The 13814-nt window shown below is 47.3% G+C and overlaps 1 protein-coding gene across 1 annotated transcript; it reads left to right on the forward strand.

Annotated features, from left to right (window-relative positions):
- The first annotated feature begins 720 nt into the window (after positions 1-720).
- Positions 721-6829, forward strand: LOC146185930 (uncharacterized). Its single transcript, XM_084605602.1, has 3 exons — positions 721-936; positions 1915-2084; positions 4366-6829. The coding sequence occupies exons 2-3, from the start codon at positions 1950-1952 to the stop codon at positions 6775-6777; spliced, it is 2547 nt and encodes an 848-aa protein (XP_084461728.1). The 5' UTR covers positions 721-936; positions 1915-1949; the 3' UTR covers positions 6778-6829.
- Positions 6830-13814: the final 6985 nt, after the last annotated feature.

Here is a 13814-nt window from a genome sequence, read left to right on the forward strand (position 1 = left end):
ACTCAAACACATTTCGTTGGAAAGAACATAAATCGTTGAAAACAGTTCTTAAACGATAAACATGGGCTGTGCAGACGTTATACAGAGGCGAAACGCACTTCCCAAATGAAAATACCAGGTTATTCATGTTAGAATTTTTCTGCTGACATTACTTCGTGTCCTACACTCGTGAGTCCAAGATTACAGAGCAGAGAGGCACGCACTTCTTGCTAAAGTCAAGAGATCAAAGTTCCACTTCTACTCGTTTTAGTTCAAGACGTTTTTACCGGCAAGGAAACCGATTATATGTACCGAATTCCAAAATTCGTTCAAAACTCTGATATAGACAGGAAGTTGTGACGTGATATTTCATGACTTTTTATTAGTGCTGCTTGTGTGCGTGGCGGTTTAGATGTGTTTAAAGTCATTAGATGCGTTATGCTGCACATATGCTCAAAACTCTGACATCTAATATTTAAGTATCGTTACAGTGGAGCAATTGTAGTCAGGATAAAAGAAGCCTAACCCAACCTACAACAACTGATCTCCTAAGTTACTTCTGACGTGCGTCCGCCCGTCCGCGGCGAACCTTTCACGCGGCAGGAGAAAATAGCAGACGACAGAGCGACTAACTCTCGTTCCTAGAGCACTGCAGAAGAGGAGAGTCTCGTGCGGGCGCTCTGTTGTCCAGGGTAGCCTAGGTTATGGACCCTGGGCGGACGCGCGGGTGCGCGGCGGCTTGTGGCGGGCCTGCATTGTTGCTGCTGCTGTGCTGTTTTGCCAATTTTTTCCGAAGTGTTGCAGTGCTGCTTGTCCAGCCGGATGTGATATCGTGATCTAATATGCAGGCGGTTATTTGGAGTTCAAGCGACAGCGTTTATTCAATGACAACCTCATAAACATGCAACTTTCAACCCTTGGAAGAGAGGCATTTGGACGGCTACGCTTGTGCCCCCGGTATGTGCCAAAAGCCGTAGCTTATGCAGCGCAGCTGCAAGCGCGCTAAAGCGGTAGAACAAAGCGGCGACTATCTTCAAGCTACTACCCTGTGCAGCCGCAAAGCTCACGCATTCAGTGTCGCGTAGTTGCAAGAGGCTGTCACGGCAATTTCGGTGCTAACCACATGCGGCGAACGAAAAGATAGCATGAAAACACTAACCTGGCTTCAAATTCTTATCTAGTTTGACTCCAAATTAGAAACGACTGTCGCACGGAACTAATGAGCTCGTGCTATGTTTTTTATGTGGCTCTCGCTGCACGCAATACAAGCATCGGTCAAAGATAACAATGTGACGACCGTTCGTGCCTTCCTCGCGGCCGCATAAGTGTCAGTCCCTGAAACTGTTTCTGGCTTTCTTCGGCGTCTTAGTGCAATATACGTTATGTCGCGCATGCTTGAACACTGCGATTATAGCTGGAGAGCTTTCCGCGAGAGTAATGTAAACAAAAAGGAAGCGCGTTGGACAAGGATCCAGGCTGTGAAAAGGTCTCGTGGCCATATCGCGAATCGCTGCTCACGGACTGAAGCGGGGCAGCAGAAATCGCTGGCGTAGGGTGATGTCACGCCGGATCCCGAGAGTGCTACGCGATTTAGTCCGACGTGTAAATCCACCTGTAGGATCAAGGCCAAGAGATTGAACATACTGCCTGGGAGTACGTTACATCGTGCTAGTCGCTCAGCCTTCTAGCAACCAGCGCGTGCCTCATGGAGGAAAGCTCCGACGCGATGGTGTCGTGACTTCAAGCCTAGTAACGTGGTGGCCGCCGGATGTGTCTGGATGGTCTGCAATGATGGAGTTCCCAAGCGTAGCTTCTGCACACAAATAATATAATCCACCCCAACCCGAGAATATTCCTTTTTACGAATGTCATAGTGTGTTCCTATAGTGTGCAGTCTCACTCGTTCATTTTCAAGTCTCGTTGCCATCCTTGCAGGTGCGCGGTGGCGCGCGCAGCGCCTGCGAGCTGCGATGGGCAACTGCGCAGCCAGAGTACGGGCGTCCACTGCAAGAAAAAGCAGAGCTTGGAGACAACCGGAAAAACAGCTTTACGTGGTACCTGAGTGGCAGTCTTGCTTCCTGGCAACTTGCCTGTGTGACAAAGAGGTGCGAGCTTATTTCCTGTTCTAAGTACGGCTGCTGACTTGGTGTACTTTATCTACTGTTATTGTCATGTGGCAATTTGCTTTTCATTGATCGCGAATTAATAATCCCAGACTGTGTTCTCAAGCAAGCCCCAGATTTCTGTAAATGAATTGCGTGCGTGTATGCTTGTGTTCCTCTAGCGTGGAGGAAAGGGACCGGGACTAATGGAAATCCGCCGTCTCTAACCTTGTTTCCTTCATGTATAAATTTTCTGCGGATATTCATAGCTAGTTTGACGGCCTTTGCACGAAGTTAGGAGCAAGTACACGCAATGCATGCAAACTTAAACGCGAACAAAAACCAAATGGCAACCGAAAGATTCTTGCATTTGCGTTGCGAAAGCACTAATGCAGAGGTTCAGAGCCTAGCAAAATCGCATAATGCGTGTGTATGTCCGAGAGGCACACTAATAGCAAAAGAACAGGAAGAGAAAACTCATATGTGTGCAGAAGATTCGAACCAAAAATGTTCTTGTGGGAAGTGAGTATGGTATCTCTCGGCGCACCCGCTCACTCGTCATGTTTAACTGCCACTCTGTGGCGCCTTGTATTGCATTTTTCGTATAAACCAGCGCGAAGACACGGGACGAAGCCGAAGAAAAGACACACATGGTGCTGAACCGGACTTTTGTAAGAATGTTTGGCTCTCCCAAGAGACGTACGTATTCTTGCGATAGAAAGTGAGGAGTTCCAGAAAGGACGCGGTAGAAATTTCGCGTCTATCTTGAAAAGCGTGCTCATCATTTTGATCTTCAATAGATTGCGGTACATACTGCAGGAGAAGACCATACTGCGCACGACCGCATTTTGCGTAATTAGAATGTCAAGAGTTCTGGGAGTACGGTGTATACTGAAGCCGCAGAAAGCCGTGGGTGGCGATTTCAATCCAACAGGGCGACCCATGGAACGACCCTGCCGTGTGCGAATATCTGGCGTAAATCTCTGTGACAAGGAAGCCAGTGTAGCTTTCAACAGTCGTGAACGCGCACTCAATGTTTTATGGCTCTAAACGCAGACATCTTGTTGTATGACTTCTTGTGACATCTTGTTCTTGTGTGACATCCTGTTGTGTGAAGTAAATCAAGTCCATACGACGATTAGCATTCTGTTTATTCTACGTATAGTGGTGCGCCAGCCTGCGTATTTCACGGAAAGTTAAAAATGACGTGCGAAACCAGCCTGAGGCGACCAATCACTTATGCAACGGCTTCCCCTCTTTAATTTGGTCATGAAGGTAGACACACGATTGTAGTCAAATAGTTTATCAAAGCAATTACTTGCACCATGCAAATATATGGTTGTTCTAAAGTTATCTGCAAGCTATATAAACCGAAATTATGGCTGTCAAACAACACCTTATTACTATTTCCAGTTCAAAAGGGCCGTGCTTCATTGAACATAGACATGTTATAAAATCAAGCCTTAGGACCCAAATTTTTGCCGTCCGATTGGGGCGCGATTTGACTGAAGGCGAATGCACCCTTCAGAAATTTTAGCACAGTTCACTGCGTTGCACATTCGGACGTCACGCTGTCGTCCTATCCGCTTGTATTTTCAAGTCTGCCCAGAGGTCCTCGTTAAGATATAGTAAAATCTAATTTGCCACTTTTATAGCAACGCCAGTTTGTCATAATGCGGCTGTCGCTTTAATACAAGTATTGTTGAATTTAATTCTTGCAATGTACACTGGATGCACCATTTTGTGCTTTTCATACGGGCACGACTCGAAGTGGTCAGTAAGGTGCTTTTTTTTTTTTAAAAGACAGGCGTGCACCGGATCACAAATTTTGTGAACGCCGATTATTCCCCTTCGTGCTCATGATCGCGCGGAACCCATGTGTACGCGTGGAGGAGTGGATAATTGCACTGTAGTGAGATATTTCTTTGGAACTGTAAATGCAGGAAGAGATTAATTTTGTCACAGTTAATCTTTATTTCTTGGCTGTAGTGGAGAGGTTTCTGACGTGGATGGATAAGACTAGGAACTCCCAGGCGTCTCATGTAGAAGTTCGTAGGCGAGGTGGTACACCACCTCATTTCCTGGGATTCCAGCACGATTGCCAATCCACCTTATTGTGACATAGGGGGGCAGTAGTTTGGTTAGAGGCTTCTTGCGGATCGTTCTCCTGCTAGTCAGGAATCAGATCGGTGTGTGTGGGTAAGCTAAGTTGGTTCTCTTTGAAGCTTCTTCTGAGGCGCGAAAGTATGTGAGCTAATTTCACAAATTTTGCATCTCTTCGCAGTTGGAGTTTTCGTCACGCAAGAAAGCAGCGCGGTCCCTCGCAAGTGCCCTCAACTTTTTGAGCCCACAAGTTCTGACTCTCGAAGAAGCGTACAACGTGCTTCAACAGACAGGAGCAGTCTTCCGCCAGCGTGGCATCGAAATGGACCGCTCATGCACGGCGGTCGACGACGAGCCCTGCTATCTACACGACATGCTGGACACAATCAACGACTGTCTGGTGCCGCTGAACATGCTGCTGCAAGATGACGTGCTCGTAGGGAAGTTGGCCCTTTGCTCACTGGACGAGAGCTTTGAGCACCACGGAACCGATGCCGCGGTCAAGCGTGCTGCACTTCTAGTGCGTTGGCTTATATACTGGCATCATTGTATCGCCACGCTTGCGTTCAATGACAGTGGCACCCGCCAATTCAAGGTGTTCGCTAGTCTTTGGCTTGGGTGTTTGCACAAGGCGCGCGGTCTTCGGTCACTTTCGATTCGGGCGCGAACCGCAAGACCTCGTGCCGGAAGGTGGCCGCAGGCCCCTCTTTTTCGCGTAGACTGGCTCACTGATCTAGACCTGCGTTTTCTCGACCTGACGGGCACAAACGATGTTCCATTCAAAGAATTCGCCAGCTTTTTGGAGAAAGCCACGAGTCTCAAGAATCTGACTCTGGCGCACTTTATGAAGGTACCTAAGGATCCCGCACTGCTATTCACCGCTCTCCTGAAGAGGCATACTATCAAACAGCTCACCATTAATGTGAACTGTATGCAGCGAAAACACGGCACCCTTATGGCCGAGTACCTGCGCAGGAACATTGGGCTCACGTCCCTTACTGTGAGCAGCTGCATCGAGGAGCCCACAGTGAAACTCACTAGCTTCATAGCAGCCGTGGAGAGACTCAGAGAGCTAGAAGTTTTAGTACTCGAGGGATTTTGTGTGGACATGCAGGACGCCATCTCTATGGCAAAAGCCATCGTGGCTCTTCCTGCGCTGCACACGTTTCAAATGAGTACCTGCCGCTGGTTGCTTCCAGCGGAAGAAGAACCGTGGGACATTCTTCCAGATGTCGACGCTCCATGGCGTGTGGCTCCGCTTGTCATGATACTGGCCTGGAACAAAAAATTGAAGCATCTTAAGCTGAACCTGATCCCTTTCTCAGAGGAAGAACTGTTCGCTTTTTTTGAAACCCTCGCCGCGAATCGCTCCGGCATTAAAGTCTATATTGATGATGTCGCCCAAAATACAATCGGTGCTCTGCGGCAGGCTTCAGTGCAGACGCGCACGCAACGTAATGTGGACTACGGTCGTATTGAGACTAGCGAACATGCATTTAGTTATCTGCGAAGCCTTCGAGTGAAGAATATTTATCTTAAAATGGACGCAAATACGGAGCCGGGCGAGGTGCACGATTGCCTTGCGGAGTTGACGCGCTGCAAGTGTGTGACATCGTTAGTGCTGGATCTCGAATGCGTTGTGAGACAAGATGAGGCAACCCTCATTGCCGAATACCTCGAGTGCACCAGTGCGCTCACGGTTTTGGGCATCTGTTTCAGGGTAGACAAAGAGGCGACGCGGATCATCCTAGAAGCGCTCCTCGCCAACAAGACCGTCCGAAATCTGACCATCCGACAGTGGGACCTTTCAAGGCGCCACGCCGCTCTCCTGGCCAAAATCGCGCTCTCTTCGCTCTCGGACTTTACATTCAGCTCAGAAACCGACACTGCGATCCGACTCATCACTAACGCGCTCGCTGAAAGGATCGAGAGCTGCTATACCATCCTTTCTGTTGACATTCGCCGGTGCAGAGGCCAGATCCGATCTTGGCTAGTAGTGCAACGGGTCACGGCGCGAAACAAGACATTGATGAAGCGAGCCCTCCAGTTTGTCCACGATGTCACGTGCGCAGATGACTCTGACGATGATGACGACTCCGACGACTATGACCGTGGTTTCAGGCTGGAGCGTAAGAGCGGGGCCGCGGCGCTCGACTTTATGGCAGCGAGTTTAGATGCTGAATCAACTTTCGTTGCAGGACTGGTGTGCCCCAAAAACTGCGGCCGCAACTGGCGAGAAGTGTGGCACGACACTCGTGAAATACACGCGTTCATGCGCCTCACGGGAGTGGTAAGGTACTACGTCAAATGTGGCCCAAGCCTCGATGGTAAACCTCAACTAGACTCTCTTCCACGAGACTGTTGGCTTCGCATCAGCTACTACCTCAAGGTTGGTGACGTCCTCGACGGCGAGTACGTGCCGAGTGTCTCTTCTAGTGACACCTCTCTAACGCTTGATGAGGATCCTGTACCGGACGCATGGTTTCCACGGCTGTGGTGGAGGCTTACGCGAAATGTGGCTGGTCTCGTGTCGCTTGCGAGAGGGGCTGACCCGTGGGACCGGAGCAGTGTTATTGTTGTTCTCCTTCTCTGATAAAAATGGCTTATGTTCGCTGCAAAAGGCTCATTCCAACAACTGTACAATACCTCAGTAAGATATAAATACAATTTTTTCAGAAAGTTAAGGACATTGGAGTAACTGAATAAGGTGTGTTGGCTGAAACTGATTTTTTATAGTTGATTTGATTTTATGTCAATTTTACCCCCCCCCCCCCCCCCCCCTCTGGACTAAAGGCTGGTATCATTTTTTAAATTTAGGCTGGAACTCCTATGCTTATGCTGGGTAAGTAAATAATTGTTGCTGTGATGAACGTAATGAACTAGAAACAAGACAGCGGATGTAGACTTATAGGGTCATGCGCATTTGTTACCAAGAAAAAAAGTTAAGCTGACCACAACTGTGCGATAAAAGTAATGAGTGATCGCACTGCGAACTTTACCATGCGTACTATTCACGGTTATTTTCACTTAGGTGTTTTACAAACAACCTAAACAACAGTCCTGGAACAATACTTCATGTCGAAAATATTTCACATTTCTGCTGCAGCTCCAAGTGCGATTTGGTTGGTGCTAACATTCCGAGGTGACGCAAATCTATCCGCGGAGGCACACGTAAGCCTGACATAAATTTATCAATACAAAATAAAGCATGGATTCGACCGGGGAGTGTTACTATGCTAGACAACGTTTCGAGAAGAGAGCGCACCGTATTCTGGGAATAAATACAGTCATCAGTGACGGGGTCTTCATAGCAATGTGAAGCAGTAGTGAATTGGGGAAGTTCGTAATAGTGCGAAAGTAAACTAAGTCCGGAGGAAGGCTGGACAAGCTAAGGAAAGGCTTACATTTTAATATGCGCCATTGAGTAAAAGTGCACTAAAGTATGAGTCCTTTTTACCTGCATGATTTACAGAAGTAGAGAATGAAGCAGCATTGAAGGCAGTCAGTAGTAACTGCCGCGAATGATAATGGCCCTGGCCAAGGCAAAAAAAAAGCATGCCTAATCAGCTGCATGCGGCCAGCCTATAACTTTTCCCGTTCAGATGTTTGTGACATTCCGAATGGAGTAAGACGTGAAGAACAAGGGACAATGTTTGCGGTTACAGAGACCTAGAGCTGTATATGTCAAACTTACAAAACCACTGATACATTACTTATGCGAACGATCAGGCATTAGTAAATTTCAACTTGGAAAAGTATCTCTCGCTCAGCTACGGGCATAAATCGTACAGAGAAAATAAGCCCCATAAAGCGCAATAAGCGCCTAAAAGCATTGGTGCGACCACGTTATGTGGAAGCAATTATGAATTTCTGCCGATCCATTTCTTTATTTCGGCGGCCCCCAAAGTCGCATTAGGTTCTGCTTAGTGATAATGATGATTTGGGGCAGGGGGGGGGGGGGGGGGGGGCAAAAATAGGCACGGTTGTTTCTCCTGACACAGTATGTGCCTCGACAGAGCTGACAAAATCTCTATACAGAATAACAATGACCAAGGCCCTAAATGGCACGGAGCTGCTTCGTACCGTGGGTGCTATAAAAACGAAGCGTTAACCAAACAGCCAAAGACATCTTCCCTTTTACGCGGTCACCTCTTTTCTTTGCCTTTCGTTGCTTCACCCTCGCTACTGAAGGGACGCTTCGCCATCACCCTGATTTCGCGGGCGCTCCTTTTGCCGAAGAGCTATCGCTGTATAAAAGGAGTTCCGAATTGTATGACCTCTGGTGCTTAGAGGAACCTGCCGGACTGGCATTGTAAGATGCGGCAGTGAGTTGCTGAAAAAGTTTTCCTTCACATAAAGGAAGAATGACTACGCCCTAGAAAGAAGATGAGGGTTGATCAAAGCATGGAGGAGTGTAAATATGATATAGTGTACTCTTAGTTTCCCTTCCTCCATAGGAAATAACACATAAAGAGGGTGCCTTGACTCAGATGGTGAGGCGTGTGGAAAACCTTAGACGTCTCAACAGTTTCAAAGTGAGCACAAGCCCACATTTGGAATATTATTCTGTGTGTTAACAGAAACAAACTCCTGGTATTTGAAATATTCTGGGTGTCCAGAATGGGCGTTAGGATACAAATCTAATGGTATGGTGTGGTATATGGTATGGTATGGCGTCGTATCCTACAGTGTCTGTGATAGAAAGTTGAAGCATTGTTGTAGAAAAAGGTGCAATTAAAGTGACTTTTTCATTTTCTAGAGGATGCTAAAGGATGACAGGACAAGATCGAGCATTCATTTAGGGATCACCGTAGAGCCTAGGTATACACGATGTTGGAGGGCTAAATCTCAGCATTAAAATAAGCGTTAGGAGTGGATATCAGTAAATTTTCATTCGGAGTAGGCAGTGCAACCTTGAGAAGGTGACCACATTTCAGAACTGTACGAGACGTAAATGAATGACAAAATGTATCTGCATGTCAGCTAAACGTCTATGGGGATCCAAGTGACGTTGCTTGTTAGTGAATGCTGTAGAAACCTATGAAGTGTGGCACTGCATCGGGATACATTTTCCCATCGAGCCAAGGCCTGGTGTGTTCAGCCTTCTTACTGTCGATGTGCTGTTGTGCAAACATGACTAGCGCTGTGTCGATTTGCTTGTTCGCTACGAGCGGCAGTTTTCCACACACACTGTGCAAGCGCCTCACCTCCGCTCGGAGTTGTTTTTTTCCTATATTGTTCACTATAATCTGAGTTTCTGTTCACGCTGTAATGACGTCAAAACGACAGTAAACACTCTTTTTTAAGCAAGGAAGCATACTAGTTCACCACGAGACATCGTTCCTTGTAGTGCAGGTTAGAGGAAGACGTTGAAGTGGAAATAAACCGAGATAGTTAGTTGAAACTTCATAAGGCATATTAAGTGCGACAGCAGTCGAGGTACAAAGAGAACCAAGGCAAGGTTGTCTCTATCATTGCTGCGGTTTATGATTTATTATAATGGAAAGAAGCTTACGAGCAAGTAATCTAGGTTGTATTCTCTTGTAGAAACTTGGTGTACTCGTTATAGAACAGAGGCTTTTAGGTTTAATGCGTGCGGACGACACAATGTATTGTTAGCAGATACCATGGCAGATTTGGTTTACATAGACCCTATTCAATGTTTGTGAAAAGGAGACACTCTAGATTACTTCCAGCTTATCAGGCCTATACAAAACAAGACCTGTTGGCAGCTTTCAAATATCTTTGGGTAAGGATAAGGGAAGGATAAACGAAAGCAGTTTTGTGCCTGAGAGCAGAAGTTCATTCTGGGTTAGAGATAATACAGATAGCTGTTGACTGATAAACACTGGGTGCCCAGATCATATCCATAAACGATGTACTACAGGGGCCATGGACTGACATCATTGCAATCATGGGAGGTCTAAAGTAAATGTATATTGCCTCGTGCATTGGGGCGTCATGAAAAGGCGGAAGGAGCTGAAGAGCGTTAGAGGAAGCATAAGCTGGTTTGCTTTGGAAACTAAGGGCACACAACAACTACTCTCAGTCCCGACACTATAAACACCTCGGTTACATACTACACGTGAAAGTTAGGTGCAGCTTGAAGGGTAGCTCAGCACGGACCCCTACGGCCTCTCGACGAAGCAGTCGACTCGCAGGTTAACCACTCCTACCCTTCAATATGGACCCCGCCGAGGTGGCGAAGTGGTTACGGCGCTCGACTACTGTTCCCAAGGACGCGGGATCGAATCCCGGCCTCGGCGGCAGCTTTTAGATGGAGGCGAAAAGCAAGGCGCCCGTGTGCTGTGCGATGTCAGTGCACGTTAAAGAACCCCAGGTGGTCGAAATTTCCGGAGTCCTCCACTACGGCGTCTCTCATAGCCTGAGTTGCTTTGGGATGTTAAACCCCACAAGCCAACCAACCAGCCTTCAATATGGCTCGAAACGGTGACGCTGGCCGAACAACACCTGCGGTCAGATACTGGCACCATTATCGCGAGCGCGCATTTGGTGCAAAATCTGACGAAGGCTGTAATAGAAGAGACATTTGGGCTGGTTAGTACGCTGACATATTGAATAAACAGCGCTAAAGGCGAGGACGAAGAGAAAAGAAGGAAACTAGACGAGCGCTTTTTCTTTGTTTTCTTCTTTTTTTCTCGCTCGTCTTGTTTGTTTCTTTGCTCTTCGTCCTCGCCTTTAGCGCTGTTTATTCATTAGGACCAAGCCGTTGACGAGCGGCTAACCAACTACGAACCTGTCAGCCGTTGCAATCATTGGAATTCAACCGTGAAAATAGTGAACGTATATATAGTGTTCTTGATATGATTTGGGATAATTTGGTTGGACGATAATGAAGACTCAAAAGCAGGAAAAAAGGAATGCTTTTGCGACGGAACCGCAAAAAAAAAATAATAATAATAATAAACGCGCACAGCAAATGTTGTTGCAGCGAGCCGAGGTACCTGGCGAGACATGCACCATTTATATGAAGACATTTTGAATTTGTGCAATATTGAAAACCCATGGATGTCTGAGGAAGATCAAGTTGGATTTCTGCTAACAGGTATCGCTGAAAACGTATACACCTCCGTTATTAGCAAAGGTCATCTAAATTCCACTGCTGACGTCATTAGGCACTGCCGAACGTTCGAAACCTTGATGTTGCGTCGCATCACACCTAAATTTGGGCGAGTGCTAACGTCACATCCGCCGTTAGCGCTGATGCAAGTGCTACGGAGTCGATGACTGATCTCATATGCCGGATCGTGCGAGAACTGCTGTGTAACAAAGATTGCGTGCCAGGATTAACATCAATGTGACTGTTGCGCGCTGCAGGCAGAATCCACGGCCCTATATACTTCTTGAACTCCGGTTTGAAATGCGCGACGCTTAATCGACTCAACCTCTTTCCCCAACAGCAGATGGAACGAAGAACTGCCTGAGCAGGCATGATGGTCCGTCAGCAACGCAGGCGCTACAATTCCCATTCAGAATAAGATTGTAGCCACTTTTACCCTGACCGATGGTGCCCGCAACCTGTGTGTTAAAGCTGTGGCATGACTGGACACATTTCCCAGTATACTGCCGGCGATGTGGCCTACTGTCACAAGATCCCCACCCGTTGCCCGACGCTTCTCGTTGCCTCAGCACTGAATTTGGCCCCTTAACGCCTACAGCAACATGGCATACCTACCGATCTGCACAGGTGTGAAACGTGTCGCCTGCTTCCGACCGCAGTCTGACGCTACAACCAAACGACAGCAAAGCTCATCGCCTCCTCAGCGCCTTCTCATCTCTCGGGAAACTAGAAGACGTGGCCGATGGAGGTGAGGTCGCCGGGGAGTCAGCGTTGCAAATGCTTGTGCCTGTATTTATTTTGATGAAAAAACTTGAAGTATTCATTGACGGTACCCTCACTATGGCGTTAATTGGCACTGGAGCAACAGCCTCTAGTAAAGCGAGCTTTCCGGCAAGTTGGTTACTTTGCTTCCCCATAACTGCAGCGCGAAAAAGACGAGCCCAAAGGAAGTCAGTGTCCGTTTCGAGGTTTGTTTTTCCTTCCTTTGTGCTCGTCGTTTTTCGCGCTGCAGTTATGTGGAAGCAACATCGTCTGTATGAGTTTAGCATTCAAGGTTCGTTTGGGACACAAAATAATGTTCAGCGTGAACCACGCAGTGGTATTCGATGGCTTTGGTGGTGAATCAAATGTGTCTCTGGGTGGTAAGCGTTTCGAACGGAATTCACAGTGTTTTCTCGTTCTACACACGAAGTAATTATAGATACAGACTTTTTGAAAGTGTGGTGTAATGTTAGACTACCGGAGTGCACATAGATTTCACTGAATACAACTTTGATGTCAGCTATCGTAGAAGCCTCATCGTTCGATTTGGGAGCATTTTCTTTGTCTGAAAATACAGTTGCCCCTGCGATGTCTGCTGAATTCATTTAAGTTGTTTCACCTGCGAATTTGTGCGAGGATTTCGACGCTGAAGTGCAACCTACAACACTTACCTGCTCAGAGAAGATTGTGTCGGTGCCCCGTTGCATAGTTCCGCGAACCATAGGAAGCTTTGTTTGCCGCTGTTTTTAATAGCCGCAGCCACGCGGCCTTATTTCTGAGATTGTAACACGTGGAAAGACCTCGTTCATGCTCGTTGTCGCGAGACGCGGGTTTATCACTTTTTTTTTTCTTTTTTTTGTAGCGCGAGATGCGCCACAATTTTTTCGGAATGACCACAACGAAGCGCGACCGTTACACTATCATTCGAGATGTCTCCAGATTCCCTTGTCGGTTATCTGGATGGTTATTCGCCCATTTTAAATTACGAGCTGATGAATGCAACGGACATTCGTAGATCGGCGACCACCCAGCACGCTTACTGCTATCGCCGCCAAGGTCGCCGCCGCCGACTGCGGAGTTCTCTAGCGGACGCAATTCAGCCCAATAGAGAGTTAATACCAGTGAATTTCAAGCCGCGTTTGTCGCAAACGGCCTTGTGACCATACGTGACAACAGTTTCAGGGACCAGAAGCCATACCTTTCTGTGGACTGTTAACTCTTCAGACGAGCCAGCTGCGTTACCTCGTGGTATGAAACTCGCCCATTTCAAGGAAGGTGTGTCGATTTCCGTGGCGGCACTAATTGTGACTGTGCTCTTTAAGAGATACACTCTTGTGCAGAGTCTAAAAGTCAGGCAATGATAAACACGCCTTTGCTAACAAACGAGCGTCGAATTTTGACTGACCTGCTCAGCATGCTTCCGTTTTCGACTTCGCTAGAAATCATCCGCCACCGATTTCATCCTCTCGCAATCATCATGGAAGCTCTCGCCCGATTAGACAGAAGTCCTACGGTGTGTCACCGAGCGAAGGACAGCTTATTGAAGAACAAGTTCACGACATGCTACGACGTGGCGTAAGCCAGGAATTTTCAAGTCTTTTGGCGGCTCCAGTATTACTCGTTAAAGAGAAAGACAATCCATGCCGCTTCTGTGTGGATTATCGTCGACTTAGTTCGTAACCAAAAAAAGAGATGTGTATCTGCTTCCACGTATTGAAGATGCGATTGACTGTTTTCGCTCAGCGTCATACTTCCCTTTAGTGGATTTGAGATCAGGTACCAATGCA

This window comes from Amblyomma maculatum, chromosome 6, assembly GCF_055883805.1.
Source record: "Amblyomma maculatum isolate TAMU_Amacu chromosome 6, ASM5588380v1, whole genome shotgun sequence".
NCBI classification, from domain to species: Eukaryota; Metazoa; Arthropoda; class Arachnida; order Ixodida; family Ixodidae; genus Amblyomma; species Amblyomma maculatum.

Coding starts and splice junctions, on each gene's coding strand:
- LOC146185930 (XM_084605602.1), top strand. CDS start 1,950: ATGGGCAACTGCGCAGCCAGAGTACGGGCGTCCACTGCAAGAAAAAGC. Junction 2,085..4,365: donor CTTGCCTGTGTGACAAAGAG/GTGCGAGCTTAT, acceptor ATCTCTTCGCAG/TTGGAGTTTTCGTCACGCAA.